The sequence below is a fragment of the Cryptomeria japonica genome, chromosome 3 (assembly GCF_030272615.1).
Source record: "Cryptomeria japonica chromosome 3, Sugi_1.0, whole genome shotgun sequence".
In the NCBI taxonomy this organism is placed as follows: Eukaryota; Viridiplantae; Streptophyta; class Pinopsida; order Cupressales; family Cupressaceae; genus Cryptomeria; species Cryptomeria japonica.
In genome coordinates, this window is record NC_081407.1 from 656120621 (window position 1) to 656146170 (window position 25550).

The window sequence follows — 25550 nt, forward strand, 5'->3', positions numbered from 1 at the left end:
TATTACATTCCAACTCATCTTCCATCATGTTCAATTTATGCCAGACATAGCTTTGAAGATATACCACTCATGTTTTAAAATAAGAGCTACCCTAGTACCTTTCTATTATTCACTAATAATTATAGAATGTATAAGGCATTTCATTCAAATAAAATATCATATTTGAACAATAATAATGACAAGTTATATCTAAATGGTGTTATAAATCAGCTGCAAATTAACTCATCTGATTAAATTTATGAAATTGACAATAGAAACCCCAATACAGTGACGAAACACACCTCCAGATCCACATCTTCTGATGTAACTTTGAAGCGCCCCTTTTGCTGTACAGATGGCCCCATTGACTCATCTTTTGAATAATACAAAAGAATTTCATGTCAAATAATTTGCAGACCTTGAGAGAAAATACAAATAGGAATATTGGATAGGAAGATGCTACTAAAAATAAAAGATGAGAGAAAATACCTAATGGCTTTAGAGAGTCATAAGATCTATCGATATTTGTTGCACTGCGGGCCACTAATGGCCCACTACAATTTCTCTGCTGGAGTTGTCTTTGGTGTTTCTCCCTGACAAATTTCCAGAGGTATGTTATCAACAAGAAGACTGGTTGAGTCAAAGAAGAAGAGTTAAAAATTATACATGAAAAAGCTCATCAAGCAAGCTTCATTACATTATTAAACATGTTTGTAGAAATATGGATTCAATCGTCACAATTTTTCAAACTTGGATTGAAAAAAAGATATCACCCAGCATATAAACCGTAGGATTCTTTATCTACATCCCAATTTTTGATCATGCAGACTCAATAACAATGGCCTTAAAAGCTTTAGAGCGGCCTATTTATATGTTCTATCTGCATTCAAAGGCTCATTGTTGAAACATGGCCTAACAAAAAATTTCAAGAAAAGAAAATATGATTTGCCATTGGATGTCAAAAGCATTAGATGGTCGGTAAGAGAGAGATTTTAGTCATGAACTATTTGGACAATAAATATTTGTGAGATTAAACGTTGAAGCCAATCTTTAACATAATAATTTTTTTGGTTTTGACTCCAACCCAAGGTCCTCCCAAGAGCTGCTTGAGTGCTGTAATTTGATTCCAGTAGTTATAATGTGATATAAGCCATTGATGCACTTCAAAATTGACTTTATCTTGCATTGGGTGTGACAGTTTTCCAAGTTTCACTGAACATTTTGTTAGCCTTCTAATTCACATTTTTAGGTGAGACAAAAAATGGAATAGATGTATGATAAATTGCTTTCCAAATTAGAAGAGGAAGCTCCCTATAAATAAAAATCTAAGTTCAAATTGGACAACATGTACATATAATTTACAATCTGTGCATTGATTTTTGGTGGGGTTGACATTCATGTTGAATTAACATTAAATATGTATCTTTTTGGTTTGCCTAGTGTAGAAGACTAAAATGCTCTTTCAACACAAGGCAAAGGATTTTATACTTTTTTCACTTGACTAGTGTAAAAGACTAAAATGCTCTTTCAACAAATAAGTCAAATCATTACAATTTATCCCTTAATGCTTACATCTCTTGCATGATTAGAAAGACAATCTAACAATATATCTAACTCCGTGCTATAACTAGTTAATTCTAAAAATAGAAAAGCTATATATAGTTGATTCTATTTAAATATAGCTTTATTCAAGAATATGCTCTTCTATTAAAAAATGGTGACAACTAAAAATAGCGAGACTATTTTTAGCATTATAAAAATAGATTTCTTAGAAGAGCGCCTCTAGATGATTCTAATTTGAAAATGCTTTCCTTCATTCTAACAAAGCTTTCTAAAAATCCACTTTGTTGCTTTTGAAATGGAACAATCACCATTGCCTTCGTTAATCTTTACAATCCATGAATTAAAACTAATGTTTCTAAGTCATTTGCCTTGATGATCTTGTTAATTTACACCTTTGACAGATGTAGAACTCCAATTGATGATAAGATTGTTGTTTAGTACTAATGTATATCATGTTATTACTATTGAAAGGATGAAGCACACTTTATTTAAAGGGCAGCACCACTTCAAAATGCAGCTCTACATTCTCCTAGAATAGCTACTATCTGTTTTTTCACAAAAAGACAAAAGCCAATATTGGTGCTGCCTTCCTATTTATGGAGTTTTATTTTAAAAAGAAAAAGCAACTCTTATGACAATCATCAATTTTATTTTAAGGATGAAGATTTTTTAAGTGGCACCTGTTTACTTACAATAACAAAGATTGGTAATATTAAAGTTGAGTGACCACCATTCTCCCATACACAAACCCAACACACACCTAATAAAGAGTGTTAAATCTGTTTTGAATTTCCAAAACAAATCCTTATACAAGCACACACCTATACATTGGGCATGTATTTTGACTTTTCTTTAATCTCTAAATCAACTCTTCTATAGGCACATGTCTTCATTCCATTGTGCACAACTATGTTTGCTATGCATGCCAATGAAGGGCCATGATTTTCTTATGTTTATAAAATCAAATGCACACCTAGGTTATTCTATGGCATCTGGACCATGACAAAAAGAAGTGCACATCTATCCTATTACGCATGTCTTTGTCCCACATTTTTCTCCATCCTTCACATTCAACACAATCACATTATCCATAATAGAGCTCATATAGTCTTTTGCACAAACTACCTCAATAATAGATGATGAAGACATTCAAAGACCATGTGATAATAGTCCACTCAAGATGTCTACATATGTAAATGGAATTACTACATCACCATGCAAAGCAAGAATCCGTCTAATCGGTCTGATAAAATTAATCCTAGTATCCCATAGTAATCACTTTGGGGATGACAATGTGGATAAAATACTAGGATATCTTCAGCTAGAAACTGTATGGCATGTCCTATTGATTCCTTTATACAAGCATAAGCATATCATCTTTCCTTTGGTTTTTATAAAAAGATCACTAATTGAAGCTCCATTCTTCCAACAAAATCCTTCAATTTCCTTTGTGGGCTTTCCCTCGAGATCAAATGCCTTCCCCACTAGAGGTCCACCCACCTCAATCTCAATTTCATCTTTCTTAGGTGCAAGACTCTATGTGGGTATCCATCTGATCACAATATCTTCATGATTGAACTCCACTTTTCGTTTTTACAGATGTATTTAAGGATTTCATTGTTCTTGCAAAATTGTAGAAAAAAATGACAAAACACATAGACCCATAGGGGTGAAGTTTGAAACACAACCTTTGGCTTTCAAGAAAACACAAAATTTGTGTCATAAAAAAAAATTCCCTATCAGTACAACACATTCAAAATGTTAGCCCTATAATAGAATCTTCGTATTTCATAATTTGTCACATAGGAAATAAATTTTATACATCAGAATAATGATGTGTGTCTATAAAAATTAAGCTACATGATGAAACTATAATGAGATGAAGTATTCATGTAACAAGACTCTAATATAGAAAACTCAATGTATTCATGTAAGAACTAACATGTGTTGAGCAAGTGATGTGATATGCAATGTAATTATAATGATATTTAATTGGTGAGAAGTTGCTTCCAATAGTTATGTCCTATCAATCTTGTGTATGAAACTTCCAAATGTATATATAGGCCCTACTCCGTTCAATAAATATCAAAATATCATTAATATTTCAGTCACCACATATAATTGTATTATTCACATTATATGCCATTACCTTTCAAAAGATCTGATTGCATCCCTCATTTGATGTGACTGAAAATATCTTATGCAAACACATCATTATTATACTTTTGTTCTCCCTTCACTACCCAATGTTCCACTAAAATTGAAAATGGGAAGGAAATATTACTGGCAACATTGTTGAGGGCACAAGTTATCTTCCTAACTCGTGGATGCCTTAATGGTGGAGAAGAAAAACCAACACACAAGGACCTTAACATTTCGGGCGACTTGAAACAAAGAGAGGAAAGAATAATTAAAGAAAGATAAAGATACTAACTGTAAATTGTAAAAGAGAACACACGAATCACTAATGACGGTTTCACTAGCACAATTCTTCGAAATTTGATAGATATGTTGATCTCTGACTAAATCTTCCTAAATCATTCATGTAAAGCAAAGAGAAAGAGAACCTCTTTCTATCTGAAGGTGCAATTAAAGACATGTGGGATCAAAGCTAAGTAACATACCAACTCACAAGATAAAAGAAAGACAAAGTATGCAAGGAAGCCAAAAGAACGATGTTTCAATAGGTGGTGATAACGAATTGGCTAGCACAAAGAAAGAAAGTGAGGACAATGACAATGAGGTGAATATTATATAAAGAGTGAACAAAAAAGAAGCAATGGCACTAATAGAGATGGAAAGAAGCTTCCCACAATTAGTCGAATGAGAAACGAGAATCCATCTAGTCACTACAATGCCATGAAATAGTGTGGACTATGGATGGCTATGAAAAACAAAATAGAAATACTGAGAGGGGGGGGTGGGGGGTGAATCAGTATTTCAACCCCTTTTACATAACAAATACTCAATAAAAGAGTTGAGATCTAGAACACAGGAATTATCTCGTGGAAAACCAAACTGGGTAAAAAACCACGATACATAACAATCTTATCATAATAAAAAATGGGGACCAACCCCTTTTACAAAAGTGAGCTCCAACTCACTTTATGAGCACCAACTCATTACAAGGATACAAAACTTTGCTAAGCACCGACTCAAGCATGACAAACTTCAGATTTAAGAAAGACCAACAATGTAGGCTCACTATTTTACTCAACTGTATGTAAAACCCTTAACAAAATGCTCATTACATTACCATTTGATTGGCACAAAGATTATGATTGAAAAAGATTTCATGCAAATTTAAGACGTACACAGTTTTGAACAAATCTTGATAGGACACATAAGAATGAACACATACAATCTTTGTGTCAAATACTCAACATTAAATCTTCTGTACTCGGAGGTTTTTATAGACGATATAGACTGAGCCAACATATGTGATTGATGAATATCTTAGCTAAATTCACCTCATTTTGTTTCTGCAATAGTTTTCATATACCCTGTATAACTGAAGGTAATACGAACACAACTTCTTTAGAAAGTCATACAATTCTAATTCATCTTCTAGATTTTAAACCAAGTCGAGTTACCCTGCAAATGTATCAATCCATCAATCACACTTTCAAATCCATATCTCACCATCAGTACACACATTCAATTTTTAAACACCGCACTTAAAAATTCATACACAATCCGCTAAAAAACTTATCCCAACATCGAAAAGTTTACCAACTCCAGATACATCGAAAAACTTCTGATGAAAAAGAAGTAAAAATGTGGACACGCCTCCACCAAAAAAAACGGCCCACAAAGAATGTAACCTTATTTCTTGAAAAAATACTTCAGTTACAATTCACTGCAGAGCTGCAACGTAACACCTTTTTCATCTCTACAAGCACAGTATGGATGAAAACAAAAACCGCTGCTAAAAGAAAAACGGCTTCGAACATTTCCAGGTATATCGAATTTATAAATAAAACAAATCAGCTTCAAAACCAACGCACCAATTCACCATTGACAACTAGATACTTAGATGAAAAAACGATATGCATCTCCAGAACAAGCGAAAACAAAAGCTAACAATGGAAGATACTCAAGAAAGAAAATGCATCACTGAGAAGATACTCACTGCTACATCAAAAAAAAAAACGTAACTTCTAGCTCTGCGTAACAGCTTCTAGCTCTGACCACACACACTTGTCTCCTCGTATTCCACTAACTCATATATGATACTGAATAAATTTTGCAAATCATGTTGATAGTTGATTGTTCTTTGAATTTAACTAAAAACCTCCAAATCAGCCACATATTGATAGTTCGATAGAGCAGCTAACCAAAACTGAGCTTAACACATGGCCAAACAGCTTACTGAAGAACTAAAAGAAATGACACTCAAAAGCATACAATGGACATCAATGAGAGAAACGCATAACAATCTCCCCCCGTTTCTTCATTGATGGCAACCAAACAAAAACAATTTCTCCCCCTATCTTATTACTCCCCCTTTGACATCAATGACTTAAATGCTTGAAGTTGGGCAAGAAATGTATCAGCAAAAACTTCCCCCGAGACAAACCTGAAAATTTACTGTGTAAGTGAAATCACTCCCAACTTTGGCCTTAGAAATTCAAACATTTCTTTTGACAGAGGTTTAGCGAATATATCAACAACCTGTTCTGTAGAGGGCACACATTCAAGCTTAACAATCTGATTAGTAACTTGTTCCTGCAAAAAATGATATTTTATGGGAATATGTTTAGTACAAGAGTGCAAAAGTGGATTTTTCGAAATACTAATGGCACTCATATAGTCACAAAAAATAGAAATAGGAACAACATACTCAATCTCTAAGTCCTGCAACGTGTGTTTCATCCAAATTACATGTGTACAACAAGATACAACAATAATATACTCTGCTTCAGTTGTGAATAATGAAATAGAAGCCTGTTTTTTGCTAAGCTAAGAAACAAGATAGCCACCAACAAAGAAAGCACCACCGCTCATGCTCTTTCTATCATCTACTGAACCTCCCCAATCTGCATCAATGTAGGTTATTAGTGTAAAATCTTGATATTTAGGATACCATAAACCAAAATCCATTGTGCCCTTGAGATATTTAAAGATTCTCTTCACTGCTTGCACATGAATGTCTTTAGGTGTAGCTTGAAACCTTGCAACATAACCAACTGCCTGCATAATGTCAGGTCTAGTAGTTGTAACATATAATAAACTGCCTACCATTGACCTGTAACATGTTTGACTAACATTAGGAGATTCATCATCAACACTCAGTTTACATCTTGTTACCATAGGGGTACTTACAGTATTACTATCTTCCATTCTGAATCTTTTTAACATCTCTCTAATATACTTTGTTTGATAGCTAAAAATACCTTCTAATAACTGCTGAATTTGAAGTCCCAAAAAGTAGAACAACTCGCTCAACATAGACATTTCGAACTCCTATTTCATGTTTGCAGCAAAGTCTTTGCACATGTCTACACAATCACTACCAAAAATTAGATCATCTACATAAACAACAACTAAAATGTTTTTACCTTCTTCCTTCACATAGAGGTTGTTGTTTGCTACTCCTTTTCTGAAGCCTTGTTGCTGCAAGTACTTATCCAATCTATCATACCAAGCTCGTAGAGCTTTTTTAAGGCCATATGATACATTTTTCAGCTTACATACATAATCAAATTTGTCAGTCAAAACAAAACCATCAGGTTGTTCAATATAAACTTCCTCACTAAAATGTCCATTAAGAAAAGTAGATTTGACGTCCATTTGAAACACTTTAAACCCTTTATATGAAGCAAAAGCAAGAAAAAGTCTAAAAGCTTCAAGACGCGCTACAGGAGCAAAGGTCTCATCATAATCTACACCTTCTACCTGTGCATACCCTTTACACACCAAACGTATTTTATTTCTTACCATATGACCTTCCTCATTCAGTTTGTTTTTGTAGACCCATTTCGTGCCTATGACATTCTTATCTTTGGGTCTTGGCATAAGCTCCCATGTGTCACTCTTTTGAATCTGCTCAAGCTCTTCTTTCATAGCAGCTATCCAGTGCTTATCTTCAGCTTCTTCTTCAAAACACTTAGGTTCAAACATGGAAAGTAATGAAACATCTTCATCTTCAAAATATTTAACATTCCTTCTAGTAGCTCTAGTTCTATTTAGAGGTAGTAGCTCTAGTTCTATTTTCACGTAAAATCTGATCAGCAAGATGATTTCTTTGCACAAACTTAGAAGGAGTCTTGAAAGAAGTCTTACCATGATCACTGTTTGATTCATTTTCAGAATGTGTACCTGCTGTCCCATTTTGCATACTAGAAGAAGAAATGGTATTTGCTGCTCCTAGTTAAGCATTTTTAGGACTACTTTGAGAATTGCTACTTGCGGTCCCAGCTAGTGTATGTGATGATGAAGGTTGAATAGCACCCTTTGATTCCTCTTTTTAAGCATCACTTCTTCCATTTCCATTCTCACCACAAGTGTTAGTAAGTTCATGAACCTGAACATTAACGCTTTCAACTATTTTATGCAGCCTTTTATTGAAGCATCTGTAAGCCTTACTTTTAGAAGAATAACCCAAAAAGATGCCTTCATCTAATCTAGGATCAAACTTATCTAAATTATCATCATCTCTTTTGATATAACAGGGGCTACCAAAAATTTTAAAATACTTAACTGTAAATGATTTACCTTTCCAAAGCTCATAGGCAGTTTAGTTGTATTTAGCTCTCAACATACCTCTGTTCTGAATATACATAGCTGTATGAACAGCTTCTCTCCAAAAAGCATCACTAACCTTGGCCTCAATCAACATGCTTCGGGCCATTTCTTGATTGTTCCGTTCTTTCTCTCGAAAACACCATTTTGTTGAGGTGTTCTAGGTGCTGAAACTTGTCTCTTAATTCCATTTTTCTCATAGAAGCTCACAAACCCGTTAGATGTGAATTCACCACCATTGTCAAAACATAAACACTTATTTTCAAATCCTTTTCATTCTCAACTAAAACCTTAAAAGCTTTAAATTTTTCTGAAACTTCATATTTCTCTTTCAAAAAGCTAACCCAAGTCATGCGAGAAAATCATCTATTAACAGGATAAAATATTTTTCAACTTGTAAACTTGCTGCCCTAGTTGGTCCACATAAGTCAGTATGGACTAACTCAGTGGTTTAGTGCTGGATAAGTCCTTGGATTTAAAATTGGTTCTAGTTTGCTTACCCATCTGACAATCTTTGCAAACAATATCTGTTGGTTTTTCAAGCTTTGGCATGTCTCTAACAGCTTCTTTCTTGTTGATTTGAACTAGATTATCAAAACTCATATGCCCAAGTCTTCTGTGCCACAACCATGTTTTATCTAGCTGACTCAAACAACACTTTTCATCATTAGAAACATCAAAAATATATAAATTATTTGCTGCTCTAGTTGCATTTGCAATATGCTTCCCACTTTTACTAATAACACAATTGTTTGAATTAAAAACAAGATCATATCCTTGATCACATAACTGACTGAAACTCAACAAATTGTGCCTCAAACCTTTAACATAGAAGACATTTTCAACCTTTGTTTTTCCATCATTTAAGACAAGAGTACCAATACCTGCAACCCTTGCTAAAGAGTTAACTCCAAATCTAACTCTTCCTCTGTTCATATTTCTAAGAGATTGAAATTTGTTCTTGTCACCAGTCATATGCCTGGAACAAACACTGTCAACATACCAAATGTCTTTCTCATTTTGAGCTAAGAAAGTAGTCTACACAACTATAGAGATTTCTGAACTTGGCTTCTCCTTTTTTCTCCAAACTTTGACTTTCTCCATTGCTTTCCCTTTAGCATCCATCCATTTTGGATGAATCTGTCAAAACATTTTTACAAAACTTTGCAGAATGACCAAGATTATTACACTTGTAAAAAACAAAGTTATAATTCCTCAAAGGAGCAAAAGGAATTTGATTCACAAAACTGAAATTTTTTATCGAAAATATTCTGCAATTTACAGCCTTGTGACCAAAACAGTTGCAAGAAAAAAAGTGACCATGAAAATAAGCATTGTTATATCTATTCATGTGAGCATGTCCACTATTAGAAAACTTATTAAAATTACCATTTCTGATTTTACGAATTAAATCAGCATTAGGCTTCTGTTGTTCACCTTCAAAGGATTTAGAACATTGACCTTCATCATGGCTAAGGACTCTTGTAAAGAGACTGCTTTTGAGAACTTAGCAGGCCATCCAAAGTCATGGTACCCTTTTGGAAACTGTTCTCATTACTAAACTATTGTGAGGATTTTTCTAACTTTCTTAAAAAGGCAGCTTCATTTTCAAGTTTTTCACAAACAACCTCTTTGTCCTTGAGTTGTTTTCTGAGATCTTCTTCAATCTTTTTGGCTTCTTCAATCTGCACTTTAAGGTCTTCAATTTGTTTTCCAGCAGCCTCTAATGCAATCACTTTTTTAGAAACTTTGTCACCTTCCTCTTGTAGCAACATTTTTAGACTTTGTTTCTTCTTTCTAAGCTTCTTAATTTCATTGAGAGCAGAAATAAGTTCTTGTTCTAAATCTACTTTAACTTCCTCTTCATTTTCAGGCAAAGTTTCTTCAATAGCCATAAAAAGAACTTCATTATTTAGAGATTCTCCCTCACTAGATTCTGATGAGCTGCTTTCCTCTTTCGAATAGAGGCTTCTCTTGGAGAAACGAAACTTTTAGCCTTTCTTCAAGAATTTCTTCTTGCTGTTTTTGTGATCATTTTCATAACAGTTGTCCTCCTCATAAGGACATTTTTGAAGCAAAATGACCTTTCTGTCCACAGTTAAAACAAGTAAAAGACAACTTGCCTTTAAACTTATTGGAACTATTCTTAGATTTTCTTGCAAAATGAACTTCTTCACCATCACTTTCTTCATCTGAACTGTCACTTGATTCAGGACTTTTCTCTTTACCCTTCTTTGATACTTTGAAAGCAGTTTCTCTTTTTGTAGATGCTTCAGCATTCGTCCTCATTTCATAAGCTATCAGGATTCCATGCAATTTATCAACTGTAAGGTTATCAAGTTCAGTCATCTCTTCAATCACTGAAACTTTGGCATCAAACCTTAAGGGCAGCGATTTTTAGATTTTGGGAACCACAACTTTATCATCCAGTTTCTCTCCCAAGCCTTTCAAGGAATTTACTACTTCATCTACTCTTAAGAAAAATGCTGCTATGTTCTCATCCTCTCACATTTTAAGACCTTCAAACAGCATTCTATGTGTTTGTAGTTTCACATTTTTTACCTTCTCGTCCCCTTCATAAGCATTCTGCATTTTTTCCCATATAGCTTGGGCTAACTCACAATGCATGACCTTGACAAACTTTGACTTAGACAATCCACATAAAATTGCATTCATGGCCTTGGCATTGTTTTCAAAGGCCTTTTTCCCATCAGGATCTGTAGGTGGTTGAGAGGGTGGAGTGTACCCATTAACAATACTCATCCAGACATCAAAACCTAGAGACATGATATATGTTTTCATACGAACACTCTAGAATTCATAGTTTGCACCGTCAAACAAGGGAGCTCTATTAGTAGCTAGACCTTCTAAGGGATTCATATTAGACTATCAGGATCAAATCTTCAGGGTTTTAAGCTTTGACAGAAGATGACCGGCTCTGATACAATTGAAAAACAAAATAGAAATACGAAGGGGGGTGGGGGGAGTTGAATCAGTATTTCAATCCCTTTTACAAAACAAATACTCAATAAAAGAGTTGAAATCTAAAAGACAGAAAGCACACGGGAATTATCTCGTGGAAAACCCAACTGGGTAAAAAACAACGGTACTTAGCAATCTTATCATAATCAGAAATGGGCACGAACACCTTTTATAGAAGTGAGCTCCAACTCACTTTATGAGCACCAACTCATTACAAGGATACAAAACTTTGCTGAGCACCGGCTCAAGCACGACAAACTTCAGATTTAAGAAAAGACCAACAATGTAGGCTCACTGTTTTACTCAACTGTATTTAACAGAATGCTCATTACATTACCATTTGATCCGCACAAAGGTTATGACTGAAAAAGATTTCATGCAAATTTAAGACTTACACAGTTTTGAACCAGTGAACCACGGGGACGCGTCCCCCCCCTTTTTGGGCGCGTCCCCCCCCCTTTTTGGGCGCCTCGGGGACGCGGGGACGGGGACGCGACGCCCCCCGCCGTCCCACCACCGCCACCCAAACTCCGTCGGGACGTGGAGACGTCCCCGACGCGGAGACGTCTGGGCGTCTCCTGGGGGACGTCTGGGCGTCTCTGTGGGAGACGCCTGGGCGTCTCCGTGGGAGACGCCTAGGCATCTCCCTGTCCCTCAAGAGACGTCCAGGCGTCTCTCGAGGGACGGGGAGACGCCGTCTCCCGCGTTCCCACGCGATTAAAAGGCATTTTTGCTTTTTTTTTTAAGTTTTTTATGACATGTGCTTTTTTGGGGGGGTTAAGGGGTAACCCTAATTGGACGTGGGCCCCACCCTACCCCCCAAAACAACACAAAAGCATGTTTATTTTGGATTTCACTCTCATTATGCAAAACTGATTTTTTTTCCAGCAGCTTGAAGAGGAGGAACAGCTTGAAGAAGATTGATTGAAGGGGTGAGAAAAGTGACTACAAGCGTGATAGGAGCTAGAAGAAGCAAGAAGAAGAGGAAGAAGAAGATTCTTCTACATTTTGGAGAGATTTTTCAAGCACAAGGTAGGGTTTTTCAACTTCTTCTTGTTTTTTTTTTGTTTTACTTTCTGATTTTCATTGTTCTATGTCATTTTTGGTTTTTCTAATTTTTTTTCCCTATTCATCTCAAGACTCAAAATGAGATTTGATGTTGAATCTTGAGGGCAAAATGATTCATCATTTTGCCCTCAAGATTCAACATCAAATCTCATTTTGAGATGAATAGGAAAAAAATTTAAAAATATATTGTTAAACAAGGCTGATTTTATTTTTATTTTTATTTTTATTTTGTGAAATGCAGTGTCAATTTGAAAATTTCACAATGAGCTCCCAAGGCACGAGTGAAGATAACATGGAAATCCATTCTCATAGTGAGAATGATTCAAAATTTGAACCTGAAAATGAGGGGGGTGACCATGGGGCTGATCCTGGAGCCCAATCTAGTTCTATGGCAAGTGCAGCAGCTAGTACAGGGTGCCCTTCAGAGTTGTTGGCACCATATGCTAGGGGTCATTTTGATCCTAAGTCTCCTCTAAAACAGTTTGCTTCACAAATATCAGTACAAGGCACTGCATCACATTCAAGTGGGGGAACAAGGAAGTGGAAGTGCAATATTTGTGACAGAGAATGGTTCGGTAGCATTAGCAGGGTGAATGCACACTTTCTATTTTGGAGAGGAAAAGGCGTGAAACATTGTAAGTTTTTGGAGGAACCCAAAAATATACATTACAGAATTGAGTTTAACAGGCTTTGGAGGGTTCCAGATGACACAAATATTTCAATGCCTACTACTTTGTCTGCTAGGGCATCACTTCACGACAGCCAGAATGTGCCAGTGCCACATACTTATCATGCTTCGCAAGCGGGAGGAATGATGTTTGGATCTCCATCTACTTCCACTTCTACTGCTGCCAGGGCTGGGAAACGTAAGTTGCATACACCACAGAGCAACCCCATTGCTGATATGTTTAATGTGCAGCTGAGAGATGAGATAGATGAATCCATTGGCAATTTCTTCTTTGCCAATGGCATTCCATTTCATGTTTCACGGTCTCCTTATTATAGGAAGATGATAGATATGGTGGCCAAGGGAGGACCATCTTATGTGCCACCAGGGGAGACGAAAATGAGGACCTCGATCTTGGATAAAAGCTATTCCAAGATCAATATTTTGATGGAGAAGATGAAGGCATGTTGGGTGGCATCGGGGTGCAGCATAGTTATGGATGGGTGGACGAACATTAGCCATCGTCCACTCATCAACGTCATGGTCACATGTGCAGAGGGCCCATACTTCCTTAGAGCAGTTGATTGTACAGGGCATCGTAAAGATGCTGATTTCCAGTTTCAGGTCCTCAGGGAGGCTATTGAGGAGGTTGGGCCACAAAATGTGGTCCAAGTAGTGACAGATGCAGCCTATGTGTGTAAAGCAGCAGGGAGACTCGTTGAGGCAGCCTATAGACACATTTGGTGGACCCCATGTTGTGTGCATGCCATGAACAATGCACTCAAGGACATGGGGAAGATTGACTGGATTAGAGGAGTGGTCACCGATGCGAGAGATGTGCAGATGTTTATCTGCAACCACCACATTTCACATGCACTCTTCAGGACCTTCGCGAAGAAGGAGTTCTTGAAACCAGTTGAGACTAGATATGCATCCTATTTCATTCTCTTGGAGAGAATGATTGAGTTGCAAGAGGCATTGCAACTCATGGTTATGACTAATGAGTGGAATAGGTGGGCTGAGGCCAAGACAGAGCAGGGGAGAAGGGTGAAGGAGATAGTGAAGAGTGATGTGTTTTGGACTGATACGAAATACATTGTCTCCATCATTTCTCCAGTATTCCAGGTGATCAGATATGGGGATGGGGATGCACCTAACCTTGGAGAGGTGTATGAGTGCATTGACTCTATGCTTGGCCAGATGAGGGCTGCTGTGCGAGTGAAGGACCCCTCTCTAGCATTCTACAATGAGAAAATCCGGCCTATCATTCAGAGTAGATGGGACAAGTTGAACACTCCTTTGCATATGGCTGCCTTTGCCTTGAATCCTAAGTGGTACAAGGCTAGACCGGGTAGAATGACACCGATTGAGGATGATGAGGTGAAGGCGGGTTTCTTTAGGTGCATAGAGAAGATGTTTGATTCCAGAGATGCCGGCACAATGCGCACTGAGTGGGGAAGATTTGCCACTCTTAGAGGTTATTCAGATGCGGCAAAGATGGATATAGACATTATGGCACAGGAGGACCCACTTTTGTGGTGGAAATGTCATGGCCCGAAATCTTTGACCACCACTCTAGCCATCCGTCTGCTATCCCAGGTTTCCAGTTCTTCAGCTGCTGAGAGGAACTGGAATACATATAGCTTCATCCACTCTCTTAAGAGGAACAAACTTACCTCTAAGAGAGCAGAGAAGCTTGTGGCTGTACACAGTGCTTTGCGTCTCATTGACCGCAAGACACTTATGTACAAGGAGAGTCCAGCGGCACGATGGGATGTAGAGCCAGAGGAGCCTTCACAGATTGATGAGGATGATCCTACCACTTCAGATGCAGGGCTAGTTGGTGTGAGCTTGAGGGACCTTGATCCTCAGGAGTCCAACAGTTCCAGTGAGGAGGAGTTTGCAGATGATTAGAGGCCTCCATTAGCTACAGTTTGAGTTTTCACTTTTCAGTTTTGTCATTTTGTATTTGACTCATCTCTTTTGTAATGCTATTGCTACACGTATTTGTATTTGGCTACTCATTGTAATGATGAATCATGTAATCATCTTTATTATTATAGACTTTGCAATGGCATCAGATATTCATATTTTTCGTTTTCCTTTTTCGATATTCATATGATAGAAATGAGAAATCTCCAATTTGACAATTTCATTTGTCAAATTTTATTTACTTTTAGTTTTAGCAATTAGCAATTAGTTACGTATCACTAATCTAAGTAATCTTGGTATTTCCTATAGTTTCATTTGAATCTAATTCTTATACTGTTATACTGTTATACATCTTTTCAAAACTAGTTTTTCAAGTACTATATGTATATATATGAGCACCACCACCCCGCCACCCCCCTGCCGCCGTCCCCCCCGCCGTCCCCCTGCCGTCCCCAAATTTAGGCCCTTGGTCCCCCCGTCCCGGAGACGCGTCCCCCTCGTCCCCCCGTCCCCCCGTCCCGAACGCCCGTGGAACACTGTTTTGAACAAATCCTGATAGAACACATAAGAATGAACAAATACAATCTTTGTGTCAAATACTTTACAGACAATTTAGACTGAACCAACATATGTGACTGATGAATATCTCAGCTAAATTCACCTCATTCTGTTTCTGCAAGTGTTTTCATACACCCTGCATAACTGAAGGTAATACAAACACAGCTTCTTTAGAAAGTCGTACAATTCTAATTCATCTTCCAGATTTTAAACCAAGTCGAGTTAGCCTGCAAATGTGTCAGTCCATCAATCACACTTTCGAATCCATATCTCACCATCAGTACGCACATTCAATTTTTAAACACCGCACTTGAAAAATTCATACACAGTCCACTAAAAAACTTATCCCACCATCAAAGATTTACCAACTCCAGATACACTGAAAAACATCCGATGAAAAAGAAGTAAAAATGTGGACATGCCTCCACCAAAAAAAATGGCCCACAAAGAATATAACCTCATTTCTTAAAAAAAACCTTAGTTACAATTCACTCCAGAGCTGCAACGTAACACCTTTTTCATCTCTGCAAGCACAGTATGGATGAGAACAAAAACCGCTGCTAAAAGAAAAACGGCTCTGAACATTTCTAGGTATATCGAATTTATATATAAAACAAATCAGCTTCAAAACTAATGCACACATTCACCATTGGCAGCTGGAGACTTGGATGAAAAAACGATACAAAAAAAATGATATGCATCTCCAGAACAAGCCAAACCAAAAGCTGACGATGGAAGATACTCAAAAAAGAAAACACATCACTGAGAAGATACTCACAGCGGCATCAGAAAAATAACGTAACTTCCAGCTCTGCGTAACAGCTTCCAGCTCTAACCACACACACTTGTCTCCTCGTATTCCACTAACTCATATATGATACTGAATAAATTTCGCAGATCATGCTGACAGTTGATTTGTCTTTGACTTTAACTAAAAAGCTCCAAATCAGCCACATATTGATAGTTCGATAGAGCAGCTGACCAAAATTGAGCTTAACACATGGCCAAACAGATTACTCAAGAACTACAAGAAATGACACTCAAAAGCATACAATGGACATCAATGACTGAAACACATAACAGGCTACTTGGCTTGATTGTTTCAAGACACGTCGTCAAATCAAACAAAATTTGGAAATTATATTTTTTAGGGAAAAAACTAAGATCATTGACGAAAAATATCCTTTCATAAAAGAAAAATGAAGTGTTAGAAATGATAACCTAAAACTAAAGCAATGTTGTAAAGAAAATGGAGATAAAACCCATTGATGGCCTACATAACTAGATTCTCAAAGATATCTTACCCAAATATAGGAAGAGAATGAAGGTGGTACCTAATTGCACATAAATAAGAGTGGTAAACAAAGACATTGAGCCATGAATGGGAACATTAGACACACGGGACCACCTACATGGGAGAAGCATTATGATGAGCTATAACTAGTGGAAGTACTTTGTGAAAGGGCATTATTTCCACTTGTAGGTAGAAGGAATAGCATTGCGGTTAGTCTTCCAATCTTTTCTATAGGCGCAAGTAACCAGTTATGAAGGGAGTTACAAACACATAAGTTGCAAATATGCAAAAAAATTGCTTTTCGAGGTCACCTATCTGTTGAAGGAGGTCCCATTTGAAGAAGGTTATGTTTTTGTTGAATAGCTAGGGGATGTGACCAAAAGGTTCAATTTTTTCCAAGTTCAGGTCTCTAGGATTCACTCATTCCTATTTGCCTCAGGACTCACCAAGTCTAGCAAGTTTTTTGAAAGTCCCATGATTACTAATTGTGACTTGAGAACTTTGGCACACTAGCCTCCCATCACAAGATATATTGCAATTTGAGGAGGGTCATGGCAACACCAAGATCATTGATTGATAACTCATATCCTTATATCCAAGAAGCATGGTAAAGCCAAGCAGATTTTCAAAGAGTTTGTTGAATTCTAGCAAAAGATTGATTTTCTTTTAGCAAGAAGAGTGAAGGAGGTTTCACTTGCAATTGTGATGCAGCATGGCACATTAATCAAGCGGACTCACAAACCTCCTAGATTGATTTGGGATCCTGGAATTTCATTTGGTTTTTATGGGATCAAATATTGATTGAGTTGTGATTGTTTGAGGACAAGCAACCTCAGAGAGGGATGACAGTAATGTCCCTTTTTATAGCCCTTCCAACATCTTTGGAAGCTCCAACTTTCTTGGAGTGTGCCAGCCATTTCAAAATGGATTTCTAATAGTGGCATTGTGTATGGGAGATCAAGCTGAAGCCATTGGTTCTTTTTGGAAGCAGTTTTGAAATTCTAAGTGCTTTCCACACTTCTTGGAGAAGTATTATATCTTTTTGGAAATTATCAATTTTCATTGAGTTGGTTGTCCAATGAACTTCAGAGTCTGTTGGCACAATCAAAATTCACTTTTGGACTATTTTTGTTATCTATTGCAACTTTGGACGAATGTGCAGAAAATAATTACAATACTAAATAATTAATATTTAAGTTGTCAAAAGGTGAATTAAAAGACAACTTATATTAATTAATTATTAAGGTGAATATTCAGTGACTAAAATACGGAAGAGTAAATAATAAAATAAAGTCACTTATTTGGAGATGAAGGTTTATTAATAGAAAGGAATTTAAAATTATAATTTACAGAAAGTTCCAAAGATGCTTATATAAGGGAATTTGGAGAAGAATAATTTATTTTGGAATATTTTATGAAACTCCATTCTCTCTGTGAGGTTGAACATTGTTCATCTCGACCACCTTAGACAAAAACCTAAGGTAAGATTGGTTTGATGGTGCAAGATTCCTCCCTAGCCACATTTAGGGTTGTAGTTTGTCCAAAAAAGATTCAAAGGTGGATCTAGCCAGGGTTCATAATTGTGCTGAAGGTTCAGGAAAACAAGAGATTGTTGGTAATGAAATATCTTTGCAGGATGTGCAAATTTAAAAGTAATAAATATATAAAAGTCGCAGGCGAATATAAATTTATTACATGTTGTATGTGCAAGAATATATATTTTACCTGGAATTCACTTTAGTGTGTGCAAATGGTGAAAGATCATAATGTGCAATAATGTGCATGCAATGGTAAAATGATGTAAAATCATACAACATATTTATTTGTTGTTGAAAACCCCCAGCCGTACCACATCATTGTCTTCAAAGAAAGCAGTGATAAAAAATTTTAAGTGCAGCCTTGGAAAGGCCTAAACAAACTAGCTACAAAATTTTAGGAGTAGTTGAACCTCTTCCTAGGCTGCCATACTATTTCTCAAGGAATCTATACCAGTTTCAAGGCAGAAAATTTTGTATGAAGTGTGCGGTACTTCAAGGGTGGTCAAAAACAGTGTTGACTGCTGATTTGGACTGCCAATCAGGTCTTTATGAGGTCAGCAATAAAAAGAATGAAATGTTTGTAGCCATTCAGGTGTAAATAATTTCTGTTTGGAGTTTCTGAGAATTTTAGTTTATAGCAGCAATGAATATATTTGTCATTAATTAACTGGCATGTGCAACAATTAGTAATTATTGTGATTAAAAGTTGTTCCCAGCATTTGTAGTAGATAAATTTCATTCTGTGATAGTTATTCATGAAAATGTGCTAAAACAATGGGGAATGCAAACTATTTGACAAAATGCCTGCAAAGCAAAAGTCAGAAAATTAGCAAGTTTGGTTAACTTTAAATATTTCCTGAGAAGGTTATTACAGTGATAAAAGCATGCATGATTGTTAGTGATAATTTATATTTACTTTTTATTGCTGATCATTAGTTTCATTATATTCCTTTGCCTATTTTAACTGTAGTATTGAATAATTGTTAGTTACTTCATAATATTATAATGCAGCTACTGTTATTCCTTATTGAGTCTCGATAGCTTGTAGCAAACTACCCGTATAATTACATTTCACACCAACTACCACTGCTTTACAATTCAAAGAGAGATTATGTAGATCAAGACACAAGTTATTTGGGTCAATTGCACTTTTAGTGGTGAACTAGTGCGCTTCCAATAAGTCTAAGGTTAGTATTGTTGGTTGTCAACCTCATATGGGGTTTACTGACTCCTTATCCAGATAGTGGTGGCAATATTTGTTCAAGGTGTTGAGTCACCGAATAGACTAGTATGAGCCTATGTGTGACTGTTTGTTGCGGCACCCATCTCTCTTGGAGCAAGCCAAATATGGTTTCCTCTGAGGTGTGCATTGTTGATGTTATTGGTGGAACTCGGCGTTCTCCCCAGGACATATTTCTTGTTTAAACTTCAAAGAAATCCCCTTGTTCTTCTTGGGGGTGGATGTTTTGGTTGAAGAAGCCCAATTTATTGAGATGGGATTGATTTGCAAATTCAATCAATGGTGGCCATGTTTGGCTGATCTCCATGGGTGGATCTCAAAGGATTGGAAGGCTTTCTTGTTAAAGGGGATTGACTATTACCACAGTGCATAAAGCTTTTTGTCATTTATTGTTAATTACCTTTGGATAGTGTTCTGACCACATCACACATCGCCCCATCAAGATGGGGACCCCCCTTTTTTTTAAGGTTTTGCCTTCTCTAGGAGTAGTCTCAATAATGCTCTTTTCTAGTGAATGGAGTAGGGTAGGTCATCAAAGCGTTGCAAGAATGATTCGATGATGAAGGACTTAGGATCAAACAAACCAAGTAGACTCAAGTGAGATAGTTAAGTGAAGAGTTGGTCATGAAGTTGTGTACCTTGTCCCAACTTGAGAGCAATTTTTTTTGTTAAGACCCTATCCTTGCTAAGGACCTAGAGCAAGTTTCCTACCTTGACCCTGTAACTTGTTGAGGTTCCAGAGTGAACTTGTTCCTTGTCCTTCCAAAGGTCCCAGAGCGAATTTTCTCCATAGGTGTTCTTAAGGGTCGAATTGATGATGCTTTCATGAGGAAAGATTTAAAAACCTAAGGCTAAAATCAACTAAGTGAAAGACAATTGAAGAAGTCAGATAAAGGGTCAACTCCAAGTTGCGTACCTTGTTAAGGACCTAGAGAGAACTCGTTTCATGTCCTTCCTAAGGGTCCAGAGCGAACTCTATCCTTGGAGCAGTCCTAGAGCGAATGTCCTTGGAGAGGACATGGAGCGAATTTCTCCAAATCATGTACCTTGCCTCAAACTTGGAGCCAATTTTTCATCTTAAGACAACGTACCTTGGCCACCACAAAGAGTGAATTTTTTCTTATCAAGTCTTGTCCTTAGAAAGGTCCTAGAGCAAATTTTGAGTCATGTCCTTCCAAAGGAACCAGAGCGAAATTTTAAGCGAACTTGAATATGTGTACCTTGGATAAGTCTTAGAGTGAGCTTTGTCTAGAATCATGTGTGTACCTTCTGAAGGACAAAGAGTGAATTGCATTTTAGATCTTGTCCTTGCAAAGGACAAAGAGCGAATTTCATCATATCCTTACCAAGGTCTTGGAGTGAAATTCTTATCAAGGTCACATACCTTAGGAAGGACATAGAGCGAATTTTTTATACAAGTCATGTCCTTGGAAAGAACACAAAACGAATTCTACTTTTAGGTCTTGTCCTTGCTAAGGACGTAGAGCAAAATCCTTATCAAAGTGTCTTGTCCTTGCTAAGGACATGAAGTGAACTTTTAACTTGACCCTATCCTTCCAAAGGACCTAGAGCGAATTTATTTCAAGATGGTACCTTACTAAGGTTCAAGAGCGATTTTCATTTTAGGTCCTGTCCTTGCTAAGGACATGGAGCGAACTATTTACCTTGACCTTGTCCTTGATAAGGACATAGAGCGAATTTTTTTTTTTATTTTTTTATTTTTTGACCTGGTGCTTTCCTAAGGTCCTAGAGCAAATCATGTGTGTACCTTGCAAAGGACCCAAAGCGAAATTCATCAAAAGCATTATTTTGGCGCCAAGATCAATTCAAAATTCGAATTGCTAACAAAAGAACTCTAATGTATTAAGTCAGCTAGCATAGAAGGGATAATTTATTATTCTATTTTTTCAAACTAAGTCGGCCTATTACCCCAAGAGACACACCTTTACCCTAAATCGCATATATAAGAGAAGTCAAAAGGAACATTTTAACATCAATTCAAAACACAATTCTTCTCCAAAAGCGAATTTTGTCAGCAGGTCAGCGAATTTCTCCAATTGAACAGGGAACTTCATCAAGCACCAGCAATTATAAAGGGCGAACTTCATCATTGAATGCAGGTCTGGTCTTTTAGAAAAGGCGAATTTATCATTTGAAGATCAGGTTGAAGTGATTTTATTCAGCTAGAAGCCTACCATACAGCGAATTCACATTGGACAGCCCTGATTTGCCTTAGACATCAGAATTGCATTCCAAACAGCGATTTCATTAAGTAGTGTTAGTCATTTAATTGAAAGGAAATCATCAAAATTAGAGGTAGGGTTTGCATTTAAGATAAAAAAATCAGGTCTGATTAGAGGCAGAAAATCACAATTCATCCAAGTTAGGGTGCATGTATAGAGTTAGATCAGTCTTATTGAGCATTTGATTAGAATCATTAGAGTGTAGGACTGGTTTATTTCATCTTTATTCTAAGGTTTTGCTAGCCTAAAGTCTATAATTTTCGTAACCTTATCAAGACCCTAACTTGAACATCTCTCATAGGTGAATGATGGCAGCACCCAAGGCAAGCGGATCTACCTCCCAACAGGCTCTCATCAAAGAAGATCAGAAGAATGATGACTTGGAGACCAAGATTACATCCCGGTGGAGCAACATCGGAGATACAAACCTTGGAAATTTCAATGTGAAGAAGTTTCGTGAGGCACCATACATTGGCAAACCATCACCGATAGCCAAGAGGATAATAGAAAGCGGCATCATCAAGGCAGCCGGCTTCCCTCCTGCAGTTAGATGTCATGAACTAATGATTGAGTGCGCCAAACACTATGATTCACACTCAAGGACAATTGTGGCCGAGGATGGAACCATTCTTGCTTACCTATCAGAAACAGCTATAAGTGAAGCTTTCCACTTACCAGAACAAAGAGACATGATCTATAGAAGCTTGGAAGGAGCTAAGTCAATTTATGAAAGTTATCCTGATGCATGTCTAGCAGTCATCAATAGGGATTGGTTGCAAAAGAGTAGACCTCGCCTGAACAAGATACCTAATGGGCCACACCGAATTGACTTCCAAGAGGAATTCAAGGATTTGATCACCTCGCTTGGTCGAGTTATAGGTGCTCCTCAAGCCTTTTGTTTTGATAAATGGATGTTCTTCTTCATACAAATAATCATCCAAGGGAAAGGAATGATCAACTAGGCAAGAATCATTAGTAATAGCCTAGTTGTACAATTGAGAAGGTTAGTTCCCTCCAAGTCATTCTACATGAGCTCATATGTCATATATTCCCTAACAAGGAATTATGAATATGCAGGACTACCACATAGAGGCAGAGTTGGAAGGAGGCCCGGAGAGAAGGGTTTGCGATTCCTATGAAATATTGCATCATCCACCTAAGCAGCACTATAGATTGGTCAATGATACTTTCACAATGCACATCACTAGGATCCTACAATGTGGAATCCATCAGAGATTGTCCCCGGAGGCACAAGCACTTATCAAACAATATGGTGCATGGTTCATTCAATTCCCCAAATTCACATACATAAGGGTCCAAGTATGTCCTTCTCCTCCTTATATGTTGCCACGTTATCCCACAGACAGGATAGTACTTCTTGAGGTGGCAAGACAATTGTTATCATGTACCAAGTCATTGAGGTACAAACACGGAGGTGTCATCACTAATTCCATTTCACTTGGGAATTCAATAGAAGTTTGTCCTTCCCTTCAAGCAGCTGAAAATGCAGAGCCAAAGTTATCTCTTTATTTGTTTACACCATTTGCTTCTAGAGATAACTTTGATCCCTATGGTAATGTAGAAGAAATGGCTGGAAGAAAGCATAAACATGTGTTTCAAGTAGAAGACTTTTGGATGAACGCACAAGATGACTTCGAGATAAAGAAGAAGATGCAATCCTGGCTGCCTCTTGATCTCATCAGGAAATGCAAAGTCTATAGAGTGGCCGACCAAGCACAAGATAGTGGTAGATATATCCAATCTACCTATGAGATGGAAGATAAAAAAGTAAAGATTAATTGGGATGGTAAGGAAGTCACGGATTTGAGGGAATTGATGAATAAGTCTTAACTTGTACACGTAGATGGGTAGATATTCAACATCAAAAATCTAAAGGGTCAAAGAGGAAGAATGAGAGTACTTCTCATTCTAAAGGATCAAAGAGGAAGAGTGAACGAGTAAAGAAGGAGACATCAAAGAAGAGGCAAAAGACAAATTCTGATCAGCCTCCTAGTGTTTCTTCTAGGCATGAGAGAGAAATAAATCAAGGCAAGGATCAAAGGATAGATGAGAACATGATCCATGAAGTATATGAATCAATGGAGTCTACAATACAAAATGACAAGAATGATAGACAAAATAAAGGAAAGATGCCACAAGAATCATCAAATCCAGCCCTTCATATCTAGATTTATGATGATGAGGAACAAGGAGATAATAATGAAGCAACTTCCCCTCCCAAAAATGAGCCATTGCCCGAGGAAGTGCAAGTAAAAGAAGGAAGATCTTCTATCCCCAACTGGCTAAAGGAAAGACTTGCCAAGGAAGTAATAGTGGAAGAAGAAGAACAAGTGTTTGATTTGGCGAGTCTTCTAAATGGACCTCAAGAAGACATTGAGAAGAAGAAAGCTTCAAAGATGTCCAAAGTAATAAGAGATGATACAAGCTCCAGGAAGATATAGATCGCCACTCCGGTAGTAGATAAATAGGAGGATGAGATTAGGGTGGATGAATATGATTTGGAGACATTTGACTTAGGTCCACTGACTTCTGGTCAAGCCATGGAGGAAGCAACTGATTCAGTAAGGCAGTCAATGAGAAGCTTAAGGCCAAAATAGAGAAGAACAAAAGGTTAGAAAAGGAGTTAAATGCATGGAGGAGTTATTTCCATCAATTCAAGGAACCACTAAGGCAGCATGACCCAAAAGACATACCTCCACTAATGCTTCCTCATGAATCGGTAAATCATATGGAGAAGATAGCAAACTCAACACAACTTCTAGAGGCATGGGTCAACAAATCCTTCACGATGGCTAATGAGTTTGTAAGAAATATGATGAAAATACTTGGTAGAGCCATTCGTGTTCTTGAGATAGTTCATAACCTCATGGTGACAGTTGATGCCTTCACTCATACTAGGACGTCACCATTCCAATATTGCAAGCAATAAGGAAAGCATCTAGACAAATACTGGCACAAGAGGGGATAATTAGAAAGGAATCAACTCCTAATCTGTTACAATGGTTGACTTTGCTTCAAATGAAGATAATCCTTTTTGAAGACGTTAGTAACAAATGTAGTCAAGTTGAAGATACCGTCCATCCTATTCATGACAAATAATTGAGGTCATGTGTGTTATTCTTGACAATAGGGCAGAAATTGAAACAGATGTGGACATTCAAGAATTGGAGGGTAGAATAAAAGTCATCTTTCAGGGAGAAGGTGGATTAATCACAGAAAAACAGTTGGATCAGATGCATACCACTATGTTCCTTATTGATAAGACATAAGAACTTGAGCATGGACGGGAGATAACACTTCTTGCAGCCTTTGATGAAGTGATCCACCTAGAAGAACGAATGAAGAATCTACTTGAGATTCCAATTTCTGAAGTTGAGAGTATGACGTCCAGATTCATTGAATATGCCAAAAAAGAAAAGGAAAAAGGGAACAAAGTTCTAGAAGAAAGTTTGTTATGATCCCACTTGGCGTTCCATTTTCCTATTGGAGGATGCTTCCTCAATTTCCGTGTTGACACATGCTATTTTCTCATTGCTTGTTTCATAATGATGATTATCTAAATAGGGTTTTCATTTGTGTCAAACCCTAATTAGGGTTTTAGGTGACAAAATATTGGCCCTTGATCTTCATTCGATCACAGCCCTTCATTGTATTAGGGAATCTTATATAAGCTCCACCCATTTCATTTGTAATGGTTAATAATGTTAATGATGATAGAAAT

At 37.2% G+C, this 25550-nt stretch overlaps 1 protein-coding gene across 2 annotated transcripts in view; it reads right to left on the bottom strand.

The window, feature by feature from the left end:
• The window catches only part of LOC131033809 (serine/threonine-protein kinase BLUS1), a 191948-nt gene that overhangs the window by 39030 nt on the left and 127368 nt on the right, over nt 1-25550 (bottom strand). For both annotated transcript variants that reach the window (XM_057965094.2, XM_057965095.2), the window contains exons 15-16: nt 469-572; nt 282-352 (exon numbers count right to left, since the gene is read on the bottom strand). In XM_057965094.2, the coding sequence (XP_057821077.2) occupies nt 282-352; nt 469-572 (175 nt within the window). The remainder of the gene's footprint in view (nt 1-281; nt 353-468; nt 573-25550) is intronic.